Source organism: Salmo salar, chromosome ssa15 (assembly GCF_905237065.1).
Source record: "Salmo salar chromosome ssa15, Ssal_v3.1, whole genome shotgun sequence".
NCBI classification, from domain to species: Eukaryota; Metazoa; Chordata; class Actinopteri; order Salmoniformes; family Salmonidae; genus Salmo; species Salmo salar.
In genome coordinates, this window is record NC_059456.1 from 820,000 (window position 1) to 839,510 (window position 19,511).

The 19,511-nt window shown below is 45.7% G+C and overlaps 1 protein-coding gene across 2 annotated transcripts in view; it reads right to left on the reverse strand.

Moving 5' to 3' along the window:
• The window catches only part of LOC106570803 (sushi domain-containing protein 2), a 38,618-nt gene extending 19,107 nt beyond the window's left edge, over nt 1-19,511 (reverse strand). The window contains exons 1-11 of one of the 2 annotated variants that reach the window (XM_045695276.1): nt 19,302-19,482; nt 17,707-17,920; nt 17,482-17,628; nt 16,169-16,317; nt 15,391-15,760; nt 13,804-14,005; nt 13,593-13,678; nt 13,128-13,396; nt 12,782-12,925; nt 4,214-4,372; nt 3,660-3,914 (exon numbers count right to left, since the gene is read on the reverse strand). In XM_045695276.1, coding sequence (XP_045551232.1) covers nt 3,660-3,914; nt 4,214-4,372; nt 12,782-12,925; nt 13,128-13,396; nt 13,593-13,678; nt 13,804-14,005; nt 15,391-15,760; nt 16,169-16,317; nt 17,482-17,628; nt 17,707-17,920; nt 19,302-19,440 — 2,134 coding nt within the window. In that variant the 5' untranslated portion in view covers nt 19,441-19,482. Of the gene's footprint in view, nt 1-3,659; nt 3,915-4,213; nt 4,373-12,781; nt 12,926-13,127; nt 13,397-13,592; nt 13,679-13,803; nt 14,006-15,390; nt 15,761-16,168; nt 16,318-17,481; nt 17,687-17,706; nt 17,921-19,301 lie in introns of both variants that reach the window. The other variant, XM_014143341.2, reaches the window with a different exon arrangement.

Sequence of the window (19,511 nt, forward strand, 5' to 3'; positions counted from 1 at the left end):
GGTGAAGCTAACAGTTTAACTATCATAGTTTAACTAACTGAACTCTGATCAGAAACATGTTGGGTTGTTTTTCCAGCTTTATATTTCCTTACAACTGGTTAAACTGATATCATTGGAAATTTAGCACACAATTTGTAAATAAAGAAAATTGCATTTTGTTTTATTGCATTTTCTCCCGGGTCCCTAAACGTCTTTGCGCCGCGAAATAAGCATAGACAGAGAAAACTTTACCGATGCGAACTAGATTGAAACATTCATTCTATCGATTCATGTTATTATTCTGGTGAGCAAGAGTTTATTTAGTCTTCTAGGGAAACATATAATGACAGAAGAGAAGCTACATATGTCTAATTATAGACAAGTCGACAAACAAATAGCCTACCAAAATGTTGGAAATTATAAGCAGAAACATATGTAAATAAGTCAATAAATTTCAAAAAATTGTTCAGCAGTCTCTAACTGTAGCCCACAGCGCATTTTCTATATTAGCGGTGTGGGTTGGTTACAGGCCTCAGATTTTCACTTCATCACATACATAGTCAGGCAGTTGCGGATGGGTTAAAAGCAATTGCATGTGGGTGAACAAACAGCTGACCCACGCACCAGTATCGCAGGAGTAAAATGAAAGCCATCAACCCAGTAAGATTTAAGTGACAACAAGTGGATGTTGTACACCTGGAACACAGGAAATATTGATATTAGATATCAATATAGTATTATAACACAGATGGCTCATTGAAAGTGTTATCAGGAACTCTGAAACAAGAGAAGTGCATCTGAGCAGCTGAGAGTGGGAGGAAAAATCAGTTCATTTCTCTTCATCTCTGTGGGTTGTGTGGAATGTTGTCATGGTGTGTGACTGTGGCTCAGCCTGGCCAGGCCAGGACACCACTGATCTCCTGCCATTAGGTCTGCTCTCTGGTCTGACACCATGGCTCGGCTAAGATCTCTCTCTCCATTTCCGTCTCAAATGGCACCCTATTCCCTACATAGTGCACTACTTTTACCAATAACCCTGTAAGGCTCTAGACAAAAGTAGTGCACTATATAGGGAATAGGGTGCCACTTGGGACTCACACCTGTCATCTATTAAAACCCTTTAGATGCCCTTTAACTCTAAACAGGTGGTTGGGATGGCTGGGTTGAGGGAGGGAGGGAGGGAGGGGTGAGTACACAGTACACACACTCTTCTCTTCCTTGAGAATATCTCAGTCATAGAGAGTGAAAGTTCAAATTAAGGAATTGTTGTTTACGATTCGAGATGTACCAAAAGGTTAAGTGCAGCGTTTTTGTTTTTTCAGTATGGTATGTATGAAACACACACAAACAAAGATAAAACTTGTTATATTCCTTTTCCTAACACTGCATATGTTTCATAGTTTTTTTTTGGGGGGGGGGGTTAACATTTGTAAATCTGTTTAGTAAATCTAGCTCCCCAGTCCCTGGTGTCAATACAGAAGACCAGGTGATTAGTAAATCTAGCTCCTCAGCCCCTGGTGTCAATACAGAAGACCAGGTGATTAGTAAATCTAGCTCCTCAGCCCCTGGTGTCAATACAGAAGACCAGGTGATTAGTAAATCTAGCTCCTCAGCCCCTGGTGTCAATACAGAAGACCAGGTGTTTAGTAAATCTAGCCCCTCAGCCCCTGGTGTCAATACCGAAGACCAGGTGTTTAGTAAATCTAGCCCCTCAGCCCCTGGTGTCAATACAGAAGACCAGGTGTTTAGTAAATCTAGCCCCTCAGCCCCTGGTGTCAATACCGAAGACCAGGTGTTTAGTAAATCTAGCCCCTCAGCCCCTGGTGTCAATACAGAAGACCAGGTGTTTAGTAAATCTAGCTCCTCAGCCCCTGGTGTCAATACAGAAGACCAGGTGTTTAGTAAATCTAGCTCCTCAGCCCCTGGTGTCAATACAGAAGACCAGGTGTTTAGTAAATCTAGCTCCTCAGCCCCTGGTGTCAATACAGAAGACCAGGTGTTTAGTAAATCTAGCTCCTCAGCCCCTGGTGTCAATATAGAAGACCAGGTGATTAGTAAATCTAGCTCCTCAGTCCCTGGTGTCAATACAGAAGACCAGGTGTTTAGTAAATCTAGCTCCTCAGCCCCTGGTGTCAATACAGAAGACCAGGTGATTAGTAAATCTAGCTCCTCAGTCCCTGGTGTCAATACAGAAGACCAGGTGTTTAGTAAATCTAGCTCCTCAGCCCCTGGTGTCAATACAGAAGACCAGGTGTTTAGTAAATCTAGCTCCCCAGTCCCTGGTGTCAATACAGAAGACCAGGTGTTTAGTAAATCTAGCCCCTCAGCCCCCGGTGTCAATACAGAAGACCAGGTGTTTAGTAAATCTAGCTCCTCAGCCCCTGGTGTCATTACAGAAGACCAGGTGTTTAGTAAATCTAGCTCCTCAGCCCCTGGTGTCAATACAGAAGACCAGGTGTTTAGTAAATCTAGCCCCTCAGCCCCTGGTGTCAATACAGAAGACCAGGTGTTTAGTAAATCTAGCTCCTCAGCCCCTGGTGTCAATACAGAAGACCAGGTGTTTAGTAAATCTAGCCCCTCAGCCCCTGGTGTCAATACAGAAGACCAGGTGTTTAGTAAATCTAGCCCCTCAGCCCCTGGTGTCAATACAGAAGACCAGGTGTTTAGTAAATCTAGCTCCTCAGCCCCTGGTGTCAATACAGAAGACCAGGTGATTCAAGGATGTACAGCTCCGAAGGTGAAGAAAGACAGATAAGTTTATTTGTTTTTTCCAGATGTAGCACCTGTTTTTCAGTGAATTTACATGTTACCTTCATATCACCTTTTTCGATTCTGCCTGTCCAATGAAGGAGGAAGCAAGGAGGGGACTGATTTTAAGACAGTAAAAAAATAGCTTTTTGAGGTCGGTTCGGTTTCAGGTCGATTATGAAAAAATAATCAGTAAAAAAAAAAAGTATAATTCGATTTTTGAACATTTTATGCTGTAACACTGAAGGCTGTAACACATAAAACAATTAACAAAAGTCCCATGAATGTAGTGTTTACCCATTACTGCTTATCACTTATTAACTTTCATTTATTCACATTATTTTAATAAAATATTTCAGTTGTTGTGTATATTAAGTTTTTGTTATTTGATGAATATTATTTAATTCAAAGTCATCCTCTCTGCTGCCTATGCTGTCTGCCAAAATCACTACTTTAGTAGTTCTTCAAAGTAAATAAGGCAAACTTTTATGACTGCTGAATACCAACTATCAATCACTTAGATCATGTATTTTCAGGTAGATACCTCGCGAAGCAACTGCTTTCTATCTCTCTCGATCGCGTGTCTTCTGTCTCTTCTCTATTCTGTGTCTGCCTGTGGTCATTGTAGTTATTTACCTCATTTTCTGCGCTAAGCTATGTCAAATATTGGCCTGTTCGAAACTACAACTCCCTACTACATCGCACAGTTGGTGCTTGATCCGATTTATGTCTGGAAACAGTGCATTGAGATCACAGAAAAAAAATCTGAATTAAATGGAATTTAAATATTTGAACCGACGTCGTTCAATTACTTATTTAAAAAAAAGAAAAATAACCAACATTTCAGATAATCACTCAACAAAATGAATCAACATTTTGGGATCCTAAGATGCACTTTATGTATCAATGAAGACAAAGGCCCAGGCACTCACAGCTAGCTCCGAAGGTGAAGATTTCCTCAGGACTGGTGTTGTCAGGGGAGACGACATCTCCCAGGCTGGTCAGGAGGTCATCTAAGGGGTCAGAGTTCATCTGTCCTAGCAGGCCCTGGGTGAGGTTGGTATAGTCTGTGGGGAGCAGCACGGTGAGGGCCATGGCGCCCCCCTCTCGCCCCCGTACCTCCACCCCCACGCCAGAGGAGAACATGACGGTCACGTTCTGGGGTATTGGGGAGTACAGGAACACACCTGGAGGGAGGAGAAACGCAGAAAGCATCTTCAGAAGGAGAGGCTGAATCCTAACTTGAGATACATGCATATAACATCACTCAATGTGGGAGATTTGTGTAGAAGTTTTAGGCTATGTGCTCATTCCTCAAGTAAAGATTAGTTTCCAAATGAACTTGATATCTTTTTGTTGAGATGTAATCTTGGCACCCACTGGTCAGTAACAAGAGACAAGTTGAGATGCACTTTAATTCATATTTTAAAGAATATAAGCACGGCACACAAACAAGATTATATTGATGCCTGATATTCTCTCTTACCATGTAGGTCCATCCATGACTGCTCTGTGAAGGAGAGGACCTGCTGGTTCCTCAACACCTCCAGCTGGTTCTGCTGCTCTGCCTGGCGCACTTCTATGACATCAGAGCTCCTCTCCCTCATAGCCACCGCCGATAGCCTGGTAGCCTTGAATAATGTACCTGAGGGATTATACAAATAACCTCCTCTCAGGTAAAACCTATATAGGTTAAGAGAAATTATTGGCTAAGATGGGCTATTCAACTGGCCGCCCGCGGGCCAGATCCCTATGGTGCCTATGTAGAGTTTGAATGCTACAGAAAATAGTTTGACCCCATTCCTGAAAGCTATGACTCTCAGGAACACCTAGTTGCCTTCCGTTTCCCTCTCTGATGCTCACAAGGACTCGTTAGAAGGGAGCGCAACAAAAAAACAAACACACCTAATGACTGAGGGAAATTAATTAAAATCATAATTCTTTCAGACTGGAATTTGGCATTACCTGATTTGACCCATCTTTATCATATTTCATTTTCATTTTAGTCATTTAGCAGACGCTCTTATCCAGACCGACTTACAGTAGTGAATGCATACATTTCATTTCATACATTATTTGTATTTATTTTTATTTTTTACTGAGATACTTCATTTTCAGTTGATTTTAAAATTACCCAATTACTTTTAAGAAGCTTTTAATAGATAAAAAATGGTGAGCGAGCGTTGCGCCTTTTCCTTTTCAATGATGAGATCATTTTTGGTTGCACCTCAACTCACGTTGGTTTTAGCCACTTCATTTTAGGAAAAGTGTTAAATTGGTGTGTATGAGTTGCTTTTTTTAAATATATAAATATGCTCACTTAAACACTTAAACAAAACATCCTAGATCTGAATGAAATAAATAATCTTATTAAATACTTTTTTCTTTACATAGTTGAATGTGCTGACAACAAAATCACACAAAAATAATCAATGGAAATCCAATTTATCAACCCATGGAGGTCTGGATTTGGAGTCACACTCAAAATTAAAGTGGAAAACCACACTACAGGCTGATCCAACTTTGATGTAATGTCCTTAAAACAAGTCAAAATGAGGCTCAGTAGTGTGTGTGGCCTCCACGTGCCTGTATGACCTCCCTACAACGCCTGGGCATGCTCCTGATGAGGTGGCGGATGGTCTCCTGAGGGATCTCCTCCCAGACCTGGACTAAAGCATCCGCCAACTCCTGGACAGTCTGTGGTGCAACGTGGCGTTGGTGGTTGGAGCGAGACATGATGTCCCAGATGTGCTCAATTGGATTCAGGTCTGGGGAACGGGCGGGCCAGTCCATAGCATCAATGCCTTCCTCTTGCAGGAACTGCTGACACACTCCAGCCACATGAGGTCTAGCATTGTCTTGCATTAGGAGGAACCCAGGGCCAACCGCACCAGCATATGGTCTCACAAGGGGTCTGAGGATCTCATCTCGGTACCTAATGGCAGTCAGGCTACCTCTGGCGAGCACATGGAGGGCTGTGCGGCCCCCCAAAGAAATGCCACCCCACACCATGACTGACCCACCGCCAAACCGGTCATGCTGGAGGATGTTGCAGGCAGCAGAACGTTCTCCACGGCGTCTCCAGACTCTGTCACGTCTGTCACGTGCTCAGTGTGAACCTGCTTTCATCTGTGAAGAGCACAGGGCGCCAGTGGTGAATTTGCCAATCTTGGTGTTCTCTGGCAAATGCCAAACATCCTGCACAGTGTTGGGCTGTAAGCACAACTCCCACCTGTGGACGTCGGGCCCTCATACCACCCTCATGGAGTCTGTTTCTGACCGTTTGAGCAGACACATGCACATTTGTGGCCTGCTGGAGGTCATTTTGCAGGGCTCTGGCAGTGCTTCTCCTGCTCCTCCTTGCACAAAGGCGGAGGTAGCGGTCCTGCTGCTGGGTTGTTGCCCTCCTACGGCCTCCTCCACGTCCCCTGATGTACTGGCCTGTCTCCTGGTAGCGCCTCCATGCTCTGGACACTACGCTGACAGACACAGCAAACTTTCTTGCCACAGCTCGCATTGATTTGCCATCCTGGATGAGCTGCACTACCTGAGCCACGTGTGTGGGTTGTAGACTCCGGCTCATGCTACCACTAGAGTGAAAGCACCGCCAGCATTCAAAAGTGACCAAAACATCAGCCAGGAAGCATAGGAACTGAGAAGTGGTCTGTGGTCCCCACCTGCAGAACCACTCCTTTATTGGGGGAGTCTTGCTAATTACCTATAATTTCCACCTGTTGTCTATTCCATTTGCACAACAGCATGTGACATTTATTGTCAATCAGTGTTGCTTCCTAAGTGGACAGTTTGATTTCACAGAAGTGTGATTGAGTTGGAGTTACATTGTGTTGTTTAAGTGTTCCCTTTATTTTTTTGAGCAGTGTATATATATCTACAGTTTTTCTGAAGAATAATCCTATGTGGAAAATGTTTTTAGATCTGGCCCAGTAAGAATTTAGTTGAACAGCCCTGGGTTAAGGTATCAGTGACAACTTGACACTTGTTTGAATGCTTAATTGAATTTACTGTAGGCCTAAAGTGTGGACACACTTTAACATAAGCTACTGTAGAGGATTCAATTTCATACGCATAGCATAACCACAAATATACACTGAGTAGACAAACATAGACTGACCAGGTGAAAGCCAGGTGAATCCCTTATTGAAAACCAGGTGAATCCCTTATTGATCACGTGTTAAATCCACTTCAATCAGTGTAGATGAAGGGGAGGAGACAGGTTAAAGAAGGATGTTTAAGCCTTGAGACAACAGACATGGATTGTGTATGTGTGCCATTCAGAGGGTGAATGGGCAAGACAACAGATGAAGTGCCTTTGAACGGGGTATGGTTGTACGTCCCAGGCGTACCGGTTTGTGTCAAGAACTGCAACGCTGCTGGGTTTTTCACGCTCAACAGTTTCCTGTGTGTATCAAGAATGGTCCACCACCCAAAGGACATCCAGCCAACTTGACACAACTGTGGGAAGCATTGGAGTCAACACGGACCAGTATCTTTGTAGACACCTTGTAGAGACCATGCCCCGACAAATTTTAGGCTCTGAGGGCAAAAGGGGTGCAACTCAATAATAGGAAGGTGTTCCTAATGTTGTGTACACTCAGTGTATAATATCATCTTAAATTGAAAGCTCTTGGCAACATATACCCATATCCAGACGTTCTATTATTAGCTGAATACCACTGACATCTGGCATCTGGCATCTGGCATCTGGTAATTTTTTTTGTACTTCCGGTTTGGAGCGAGCAGTCGCACCACGCTTCGCTCCACAGGTAATATTACACTTCACTACATTACAACGGCTTGATTTGTTTGATCTGAGCAATTCTTCTTAGCTAGCTACATAGCCGTCTTTGTATCAAAGATAATTGTGTAGTTTAGAGTAACTGAGTAATTATCGTGGCTAGCTATCTTCGTCCTCCTAACGTAGTCAACACTGCTAGCTGCTAGCTAGCTAGTCATCACTGCTAGCTAGCCAACTTCTACCGACTAGCAGCACCGCAGAAACTATTACATTACAACGTAACGACGTAACGACTTGATTAGTGTGGTGTTAGTGTTAGTTAGCCAGCTACGTAGTTGTCTTTGCTGTCTCTGTATCTAAGATAAATGTGTAGTTTGAGTTTGAGTATTATCGAGGTGAGCTAGCCAGCCGCGACGCGGCGCCAGACTTACTCAACACACCTAGTCATCATTAACCCACTGCCAGCTAGCCAACCGTTACCGACTAGCAGCGCTGTAGATACTAATACTTTACAACGGAACGATTTGACTAGTGCAGTGTTACCTAACTAGCTACTTAGTTGTCTTTGTCATAGCTTGATAATTGTTAGCTAGCCAGCCATCGAGGTTAGCTAGCCAGCTATTTCCGTCCCCCGCGACGCCATTTTTCCTAACCCAGCCTACTATCACCGACGAGCAGCATTGTTGAAACTAAATACACTACAAGGAACGTCTTGATTAGTGTTATGTTAGCTAGCTAGCTACAAAGTTGCTTTGTATCATGACAAGGTGTAGTACTGAAACCACCGAGGTTACCTAGCCAGCTACACGTTCAAAGTCAACAACGCAGCCACTGCTAGCTAGCCTACTCCACCAGCCAGCAGTACTGTATCATTTTAGTCAATAAGATTTTTGCAACGTAAGCTTAACTTCCTGAACATTCGAGACGTGTAGTCCACTTGTCATTCCAATCTCATTTGCATTAGCGTAGCCTCTTCTGTAGCTTGTCTACTATGTGTCGGTCTATCCCTGTTCTCTCTCCTCTGCACAGGCCATACAAACGCTTCACACCGCTCCAAACGCTCACTGCCACTCTAACCTGGTGGTCCCAGCGCGCACGACCCACGTGGAGTTCCAGGTCTCCGGCAGCCTCTGGAACTGCCGGTCTGCGGCCAACAAGGCTGAGTTCATCTCAGCCTATGCTACCCTCCAGTCCCTAGACTTCCTGGCGCTGACGGAAACATGGATTACCACAGATAACACTGCTACTCCTACTGCTTTCTCCTCGTCTGACTACGTGTTCTCGCATACCCCTAGAGCATCGAGCCAGCGGGGTGGTGGCACTGGAATCCTCATCTCTCCCAAGTGGACATTCTCTCTTTCTCCCCTGACCCATCTGTCTATCTCCTCATTTGAATTCCATGCTGTCACAGTTACCAGCCCTTTCAAGCTTAACATCCTTATCATTTATCGCCCTCCAGGTTCCCTTGGAGAGTTCATCAATGAGCTTGACGCCTTGATAAGTTCCTTTCCTGAGGATGGCTCACCTCTCACAGTTCTGGGTGACTTTAACCTCCCCACGTCTACCTTCGACTCATTCCTCTCTGCCTCCTTCTTTCCACTCCTCTCCTCTTTCGACCTCACCCTCTCACCTTCCCCCCCTACTCACAAGGCAGGCAATACGCTTGACCTCATCTTTACTAGATGCTGTTCTTCCACTAATCTCATCGCAACTCCCCTCCAAGTCTCCGACCACTACCTTGTATCCTTTTCCCTCTCGCTCTCATCCAACACTTCTCACTCTGCCCCTACTCGGATGGTATTGCGCCGTCCCAACCTTCGCTCTCTCTCTCCCGCTACTCTCTCCTCTTCCATCCTATCATCTCTTCCCTCTGCTCAAACCTTCTCCAACCTATCTCCTGAGTCTGCCTCCTCAACCCTCCTCTCCTCCCTCTCAGCATCCTTTGATTTCCTCTGTCCCCTATCCTCCAGGCCGGCTCGGTCCTCCCCTCCTGCTCCGTGGCTCGACGACTCACTGCGAGCTCACAGAACAGGGCTCCGGGCAGCCGAGCGGAAATGGAGGAAAACTCGCCTCCCTGCGGACCTGGCATCCTTTCACTCCCTCCTCTCTACATTTTCCTCTTCTGTCTCTGCTGCTAAAGCCACTTTCTACCACTCTAAACTCCAAGCATCTGCCTCTAACCCTAGGGAGCTCTTTGCTACCTTCTCCTCCCTTCTGAATCCTCCTCCCCCTCCCCCCCTCCTCCCTCTCTGCGGATGACTTCGTCAACCATTTTGAAAAGAAGGTTGACGACATCCGATCCTCGTTTGCTAAGTCAAACGACACTGCTGGTCCTGCTCACACTGCCCTACCCTGTGCTTTGACCTCTTTCTCCCCTCTCTCTCCAGATGAAATCTCGCGTCTTGTGACGGCCGGCCGCCCAACAACCTGCCCACTTGACCCTATCCCCTCCTCTCTTCTCCAGACCATTTCCGGAGTCCTTCTCCCCTACCTCACCTCGCTCATCAACTCATCCTTGACCGCTGGCTACGTCCCTTCCGTCTTCAAGAGAGCGAGAGTTGCACCCCTTCTGAAAAAAACCTACACTCGATCCCTCCGATGTCAACAACTACAGACCAGTATCCCTTCTTTCCTTTCTCTCCAAAACTCTTGAACGCACCGTCCTTGGCCAGCTCTCTTGCTATCTCTCTCAGAATGACCTTCTTGATCCTAATCAGTCAGGTTTCAAGACTGGGCATTCAACTGAGACTGCTCTTCTCTGTGTCACGGAGGCTCTCCGCACTGCTAAAGCTAACTCTCTCTCCTCTGCTCTCATCCTTCTAGACCTATCTGCTGCCTTTGATACCGTGAACCATCAGATCCTCCTCTCCACCCTCTCCGAGCTGGGCATCTCCGGCGCCGCCCACGCTTGGATTGCGTCCTACCTGACAGGTCGCTCCTACCAGGTGGCGTGGCGAGAATCTGTCTCCGCACCACGTGCTCTCACCGCTGGTGTCCCCCAGGGCTCTGTTCTTGGCCCACTCCTATTCTCGCTATACACCAAGTCACTTGGCTCTGTCATATCCTCACATGGTCTCTCATATCATTGCTATGCAGATGACACACAATTAATCTTCTCCTTTCCCCCTTCTGACAACCAGATGGCGAATCGCATCTCTGCATGTCTGGCAGACATATCAGTGTGGATGACGGATCACCACCTCAAGCTGAACCTCGGCAAGACGGAGCTGCTCTTCCTCCCGGGGAAGGACTGCCCGTTCCATGATCTCGCCATCACGGTTGACAACTCCCTTGTGTCCTCCTCCCAGAGTGCTAAGAGCCTTGGCGTGACCCTGGACAACACCCTGTCGTTCTCCACCAACATCAAGGCGGTGACCCGATCCTGTAGGTTCATGATCTACAACATTCGCAGAGTACGACCCTGCCTCACACAGGAAGCGGCGCAGGTCCTAATCCAGGCACTTGTCATCTCCCGTCTGGATTATTGCAACTCGCTGCTGGCTGGGCTCCCTGCCTGTGCCATTAAACCCCTACAACTCATCCAGAACGCCGCAGCCCGTCTGGTGTTCAACCTTCCCAAGTTCTCTCACGTCACCCCGCTCCTCCGCTCTCTCCACTGGCTTCCAGTCGAAGCTCGCATCCGCTACAAGACCATGGTGCTTGCCTACGGAGCTGTGAGGGGAACGGCACCTCCGTACCTTCAGGCTCTGATCAGGCCCTACACGCAAACAAGGGCACTCCGTTCATCCACCTCTGGCCTGCTCGCCTCCCTACCTCTGAGGAAGCACAGTTCCCGCTCAGCCCAGTCAAAACTGTTCGCTGCTCTGGCACCCCAATGGTGGAACAAGCTCCCTCACGACGCCAGGACAGCGGAGTCAATCACCACCTTCCGGAGACACCTGAAACCCCACCTCTTCAAGGAATACCTGGGATAGGATAAAGTAATCCTTCTAACCCCCCCTTAAAAGATTTAGATGCACTATTGTAAAGTGGTTGTTCCACTGGATATTATAAGGTGAATGCACCAATTTGTAAGTCGCTCTGGATAAGAGCGTCTGCTAAATGACTTAAATGTAATGTAAATGTAAATCTGAAAAGATAAACAACGTGGTCGACTCCCAACGTATAGAAACTTACATCAGGTGCTGGGTCCTCGTATATAATCCACAGAACTGAAATGGCAGCACTCCGGTAAAAAAACTGACATTCACATATTTTTATTGCCTAAACAAACGTTTTCGGTATGAGCCCTACCGCTGACATCTGGCAATCTCCACTGATCTGGCTTCAGATCAGTTTCCTAAAGTAATGGGTTTGGAGGAGCTCCTAACCACCGTTCTCCTCATAACAGCTGTTCTAGAGTCAGATTGACCCAGAGAGATTGACAGGGAAAGAACAAGAGAAAACTAGAGGAAATAACATGTCTTTTCACAGCTCCAAAATGTTTTCACTCCCACAAGTATCTCAAGACCAGACCCCTTCGCTCTGTTGTTGTGTAAAACAGTGTGTATGTGCATGTGTGTGTGAACCTGAGCTGTGATGATGCCTCTTGAGAAGAATAGCAATCCAGCATTCTCAAAAGGGGACAAAAAAATGTGTTAAGAAGTAAAAAAGTATTCATTCAATACAATCAAATCGATTAACTATTACAGAATGTTTTGTCTTTCGAGACGAGCCTGAAACCCTGAGCAGCCAAACAAATAGAAGCTGAGACAGAGAGACAGCGAGAGAGAGGCAGAGACAGAGAGGCCGAGACAGCGAGAGAGAGAGGGGTAGAGGCAGAGGGGTAGAGGCAGAGAAAGACAGACAGGCAGGGAGAGAGAGAGGCAGGCAGAGAGAGACCAGCAGAGACAGACCGGCAGAGGTAGAAGCAGAGAGGCAGAGACATAGAAGTTGAGAGGCAGAGACAGAGAGGTAGAGGTAGAGACAGAGAGGTAGAGACAGAGAGGTAGAGACAGAGAGGTAGAGACGGAGAGGTAGAGACAGACCGGAAGAGACAGACCGGAAGAGACAGAGAGGTAGAGACAGAGAGGTAGAGACAGAGAGGTAGAGACAGAGAGGTAGAGACAGAGAGGTAGAGACAGACCGGAAGAGACAGACCGGAAGAGACAGAGAGGTAGAGACAGAGAGAGAGAGGTTGAGACAGAGAGACAAAGCAGTAGAGGCAGAGAGCTTGAGACAGAGATCTAGAGAGACAGAAAGAGACAGCCTAGAGAGACAGAGAGCTAGAGAGACAGCCTAGAGAGAGGAAGTACACTACAAACAGACAGGCTCGTTTCCAGTGGAGAACAAACTCACCGTTCTCTAGTTTCACCTGCTCTGTCCGGCCCTGAACACTGAGCCCTCTGTCTGGTGAGAGAACCAGGTAGTACTCTCCTTTCCCATTGAAGGTGTACCTTACACCATCAAACGTTAGAAAATGAGGGTCCCCTAGAACTGCACCTAGGAGGGGGAGAAAGAGAAAAATAATAGAAGAATCAGTTTGCTACTTGTTTGTGTTTGTGTTGAAGAGACAACACAGCATAACAAGAGAAGAGAGGCTTAGGGAGAGACCAGACTGCGATAAGTACTCAGTATACAGTAGATGGTTCTGTAACAACCAGAGAGCATTTTATTCTACTGTAAACACTCATGAGTTCCTCACCAGCTGTAGGTGGTGTGTAGCGTCTACAGCCGCTGGAGGGTCTGTGTGTGAAGTACACCTGGCAGTGGTCAGACCACAGACAGCAGTAGTAGAATGTCAGGACGTCGTACATCCAGTGGGAGAGGCTGGGGATCCGAGGGGGGTCTCTGTAGGGAGGGGAGCCCCAGTCGTGGGCCCGATCTGGGGTGCTGCCTCCAATCGAGTCCCCTGTCAGAACCTGGGCCCCCGTGCTGTCATAGCAACACTGCTGTCCTGCTCTGTACACAGGGCTGGGGATGGGAGAAAGTGGCTGTTATTGATACAGTTGGTGTTTTCTACTGATTGTTTGGTATACAAATTGCTGACTTAGGAAAGACCTGTACATATTTTTTTATGACAAAATATAACTTGATGTCAGTAGGTGTCAAATCAATACTTCTTCTGAATTCTCCCAAACTTAAGAGATGAGGTGGCCGTGTCGCCTACCTTGCCTGTACGGCTCGGACACAGTGTACAGAACCAGGGTGGTAGGTACACACACTCCCCTTCTCCATGTCACAGCCGTAGTCAGTCTGAAACACCAGAGACCTTCACTTTTAAAGTGCTAGAAGGATACAGTACCAGAGCCTCTAAAATCTAGCCTGAAGGTGCTCTTTGGTTGAGGTGTTATTGGTCCTCATGAACAAGGAGTTCTTACATGGAACCTGCCGGTGTCTGCGCGGGCCTGGGCCAGGGTACAGGGACAGTCCACCACCTCCTCCAGGAAGTTAGGGAGACTCTTCTCCAGGACGTCCCAGGCCAGGCACCTGTCCAGGGCCCAGGCTGCTGAGTCCTGCCTGAAGGCCTCCTCCAGGTGCCAGGCCAGGGCATGGGCCCCACTCCACACAGCCCTGACGTTCCTGGACAATTACAGGGTTTATACACAGGGACGGTATATCTATGCACAATTCCAGGTATATAGTTAGTGACAGAGGACTCTGTAGTCTGGGCCCTGGTTGTGTACGGTGCCAGGCCAGGGCCCGGGGCCGGGCCCCACTCCACACAGCCCTGACGTTCCTGGACAATCACAGGGTTTATACACAGGGACGGTATATCTATGCACAATTCCAGGTATATAGTTAGTGACAGAAGACTCTGAAGTCTGGGCCCTGGTTGTGTACGGTGCCAGGCCAGGGCCAGGGCCCGGGCCCCACTCCACACAGCCCTGACGTTCCTGGACAATCACAGGGTTTATACACAGGGACGGTATATCTATGCACAATTCCAGGTATATAGTTAGTGACAGAAGACTCTGAAGTCTGGGCCCTGGTTGTGTACGGTGCCAGGCCAGGGCCCGGGCCCGGGCCCCACTCCACACAGCCCTGACGTTCCTGGACAATCACAGGGTTTATACACAGGGACGGTATATCTATGCACAATTCCAGGTATATAGTTAGTGACAGAAGACTCTGAAGTCTGGGCCCTGGTTGTGTACGGTGCCAGGCCAGGGCCCGGGCCCGGGCCCCACTCCACACAGCCCTGACGTTCCTGGACAATCACAGGGTTTATACACAGGGACGGTATATCTATGCACAATTCCAGGTATATAGTTAGTGACAGAAGACTCTGAAGTCTGGGCCCTGGTTGTGTACGGTGCCAGGCCAGGGCCCGGGCCCCAATTCCACACAGCCCTTGTGTTTCTGGACAGGTTCAGAGGCATAGTTAGTATGTTTAAAGGGATACTTCACTAAAGCAGCGGTATTCTCTTCTTTTCTATGGTTGAATATCTTCTTTCTAATGACGTCAGGTTCATTTATCAACTCTTAATATTGAGCAAATTGCACTCATTGGAGATGATTACAGTCACTGGAGTATCTGACAGTATCTGAGTGTCTGGCTTTGAAACAGCACCTGTGAAGTGGCTACCAGTGTAGCAAGTGCCTCTGGCTGCTGGTTAGCTGACTAAACTCAACTCCATGGTGGAGGTTTCTGATCAACTCCACCAACGACAGAGTGGAGCAGAGACCAGGCTTTGTGGAATTCATCAGCTTCGACTACATCGATTCGCCCATGGTAAATATTTCAACAAAATGTACATTATGAAACGTTTACCATGTACCTATGTTTGTCCTCTCTAGCTGCGTGCCAGTAGTGCACATTTTTGCTCTACCCCTGCTTTAACTCATCAAGGATTATGGGATAATTAGTTAAATCGGGTGTGCTTGCTCTGGCTCAGGGCAAAAAAAGATGCTATCGTCTGTAAGTACTCTTCCATGTACAGTTCAGTACAGTACATATTCCATACCTGGCTCCATCTGAGTAGATACTGGAGCTCACTCTGACACTCCCCACCTCCCAGTCAGAGTAGGGCTTCTCGGAAGGCTTGGGGGTGAATCTGAAACTACCGTTGTTGGCTAGGCCTTTACCGAGAGAGTACAGGTAGGTCCATTCTGCCCTCAGGGGGGGCAACTCTTCCTCCCATGTAGTATCAGTAGTAGAGGTATTGACCTCTCTGTACCCCCATAGTTCTATGTTGATGCTGTCCTTGTCTCCAATCAGAGAAGGATTCCATGTCATCCTCAGTGTTCCAGCTGTGTTGGGGGTGCCGTAGTATTGCCACTGTGTTGAATTCACCAGCGTCACTTTAAATGCAGCGTCCATTTTACTTGGGTGGACTGATAGAAAAAGTAGAATAGAGAATGTGTGAGAAAATTCTTAAATTGCAACTGTGTGAGAGTAAATTATACTATGTTGCAACTCTGTAGCTGCAAGAAAAATATTCATCTTTGGAAAGGTTGAAAACTTAACAACTTGCACATGGGAGTAGCAGATAATGTGAAATAACAGAGTTTCAAAGCTCTGGAGTTATTTACATCTTAATGTCTTATCCTGTCTTTAATCTTATCTATATAAAACTTCAGGCAAGTGCAATGAACTTTGATTTACTGTGTACAGTTCATCCTCAATACGGAGTCCATCTTTTTAGACAGCATTTACTAAACATTAACGAGAGTTCTAAAAATCTAACAAAAGCTGTGTATACCTTTACCGTAACTGTAGTGTTGTCAAACGGGAACTCTTACCTGACAGGTATTCTCCAGAACTGTTGAAGTTCCGTCCATCTGTAGAAACGTCAAAGGGAAGCCATCCACTCTGGAACAGTAAGGGGGAGACACAGTAACCTCTTCCTTCTCCATCTGTGTAGCCCACTGTCTCTATCTCACCCCTGAACCTGCAACACAACATGGTTACTGTTAGGATTCATCCCTGAACCTGCAACACAACATGGTTACTGTTAGGATTCACCCCTGAACCTGCAACACAACATGGTTACTGTTAGGATTCATCCCTGAACCTGCAACACAACACCATGGTTACTGTTAGGATTCACCCCTGAACCTGCAACACAACATGGTTACTGTTAGGATTCATCCCTGAACCTGCAACACAACATGGTTACTGTTAGGATTCACCCCTGAACCTGCAACACAACAACATGGTTACTGTTAGGATTCACCCCTGAACCTGCAACACAACAACATGGTTACTGTTAGGATTCACCCCTGAACCTGCAACACAACAACATGGTTACTGTTAGGATTCATCCCTGAACCTGCAACACAACATGGTTACTGTTAGGATTCATCCCTGAACCTGCAACACAACACCATGGTTACTGTTAGGATTCATCCCTGAACCTGCAACACAACATGGTTACTGTTAGGATTCATCCCTGAACCTGCAACACAACATGGTTACTGTTAGGATTCATCCCTGAACCTGCAACACAACAACATGGTTACTGATAGGATTCAACAACATAACAACACATATAGAGCTACAGTAAGGAAAGATGAGGTTACCCCTGATAGAAACTGATTCACAGTAAGGAAGGATGAGGTTGCCCCTGGTAGAAACTGATTTTCAGTAAGGAAGGATGAGGTTGCCCCTGGTAGAAACTGATTTACAGTAAGGAAGGATGAGGTTGCCTCTGGTAGAAACTGATTTACAGTAAGGAAGGATGAGGTTGCCTCTGGTAGAAACTGATTTACAGTAAGGATGAGGTTTCCCCTGGTAGAAACTGATTTAAAGTAAGGTCAGTTTTCACTTCATCCTAATGGTTACAGGTAGGAGTTGGAAAAGATTAGCTGTTTACAGACTAAACTAATTGGTATCTTTCAAGATATTGACGTTATAGGGTCCAACCACAGAGCTGAGTTAAAGATTTAAGATCCCAGGGCTAACCCATGATATATCTCAAATATGTCAATGTGTGTTACAAAGATCACTACAGCTAGACGCTACATAGATGTTTACCTCCCACAATTATCTCAAGACCAGACCGCTCTGTTGTTGTATAAGAGAGAATGTGTGTGTGTGTGTGACCCACACCTACCTGCAGGTGAGCTGCTCTTGCTTGCTTGGATAGAAGGTAGCATTGAGGATAGAGAAGACACTTCCACCCATCATGGTTCCTGAGTAAGGGGAGATCTGGAGACAGTACTGCCTGTAGTCTCCACAGCAGGTCAGAAGGGATACACATGTAGCATGACATGAACACGTCCCCCGTGTTTCACCACACTGTCCATCACATGATTGACCTGAAGAAAGATACACACATGTAGCATGACATGAACACGTCCCCCGTGTTTCACCACACTGTCCATCACATGATTGACCTGAAGAAAGATACACACATGTAGCATGACATGAACACGTCCCCCGTGTTTCACCACACTGTCCATCACATGATTGACCTGAAGAAAGATACACACATGTAGCATGACATGAACACGTCCCCCGTGTTTCACCACACTGTCCATCACATGATTGACCTGAAGATAAATCTTCTTATCTCACTCAAAGTTAACTATTTTGTTTGACAGATAAAAATAAATAAAAAATGTTACATTCAAAACTATGGTAACAATTACAGTAATTGGTATCGTAATCTTTTTAATCTTGGTTAACCCAGAACTAAAACTTTGCGTAATTTGGTCAGCTGTGTGACTTCTTATAAGCAAATGAAATGTATAAAGTACACAGAACTAAAATATAAACGCAACATGTAAAGTGTTTGTCCATTGTTTCATGAGCTGAAATAAAAGATCCCAGAAATGTTTCATATGCACAAAAATCTAATTTCTATAAGACGTGCATAAATGTATTTACATCCCTGTTAGTGAGCATTTCTCATTTGCCCAGATAATCCATCTACCTGACAGGTGTGGCATATCAAGAAGCTGATTAAACAGCCTCATCCTTAAACAGGTGCACCTTGTGCTGGGAACAATAAAATGGCACTCTAAAAGGTGCAGTTTTGTCACACAACAATGCCACAGATGTTTCAAGTTGAGGGAGCGTGCAATTGGATTGTCCCCCAGAGCTGTTACCAGAGAATGTAATGTTAATTTCTCTACCATAAGCCGCCTCCAAAGTCAGTTTAGAGAATTTGGCAGTACGTCTAACCGGCCTCACAACCGCAGACCACATGTATGGCGTCGTATGGGCGAGCGGTTTGCTGATGTCAACGTTGTGAACAGATGATGTCGGTGGGGTTATGGTATGGGCAGGCATAAGCTATGGACAACGAACACAATTGCATTTTATCAATGGCAATTTAAAAGCACAGAAATATTGTGACGAGATCCTGAGGCCCATTTTTTGTTAAGGTATCTGTGATCAACAGATGCATATCTTTATTCCCAGTCAGTGAAATCTATAGATTAGGGCCTAACGAATGTATTTAAATTGACTGATTTCCTCATATGAACTGTAACTCAGTCAAATCTTTGAAATTGTTGCATTTATATTTTTGTTCAGTATATTTTCAGGTAATTATAAATAATGTTTCTGGACTAGTAAATGATATGTTAAAAAATGGATTGTAATGACATACTCAACAGGCTTTATGGTAAATGAACAATCTAAGCAGTTTTCATATGCAAAATAATACAATAGTAAGACAATATCCCTATCTGATACTGTTTAATAAGTAGTTCTGTTATCTCCTGAACATAAATACATGAAGTGCTCTGGTAATGAATCTACTGTTTACATTACATTCACAACACTGTTATTGACCATCCAGATTTGTTGGACTCTGTATTTGCCTTGTTATGAGCTTTTAAACCAGTAATAATGTATCTACTTGACAGAATTAAATGTATTCTTAAACTGTTATTTACATCTTTAACTTGAAAAATAACAACTTACCAGTTATTTCGGAAATGCATACAAGTATAACTGCTAAGAGCAAGATGCTCTGTCTCCACTTGAACCTCATAGTAGCCAGCTGTCCTACATTCTTTCCTGTGTTCATTTTTATCAGCACAATGTTATGACGATGTGGCATTGAACAAGTCTGCAGTTGCGGTTGTTGTGAAAGTAACAAAGGTCTTTCTGATAATGAATATTTCGCTCCAG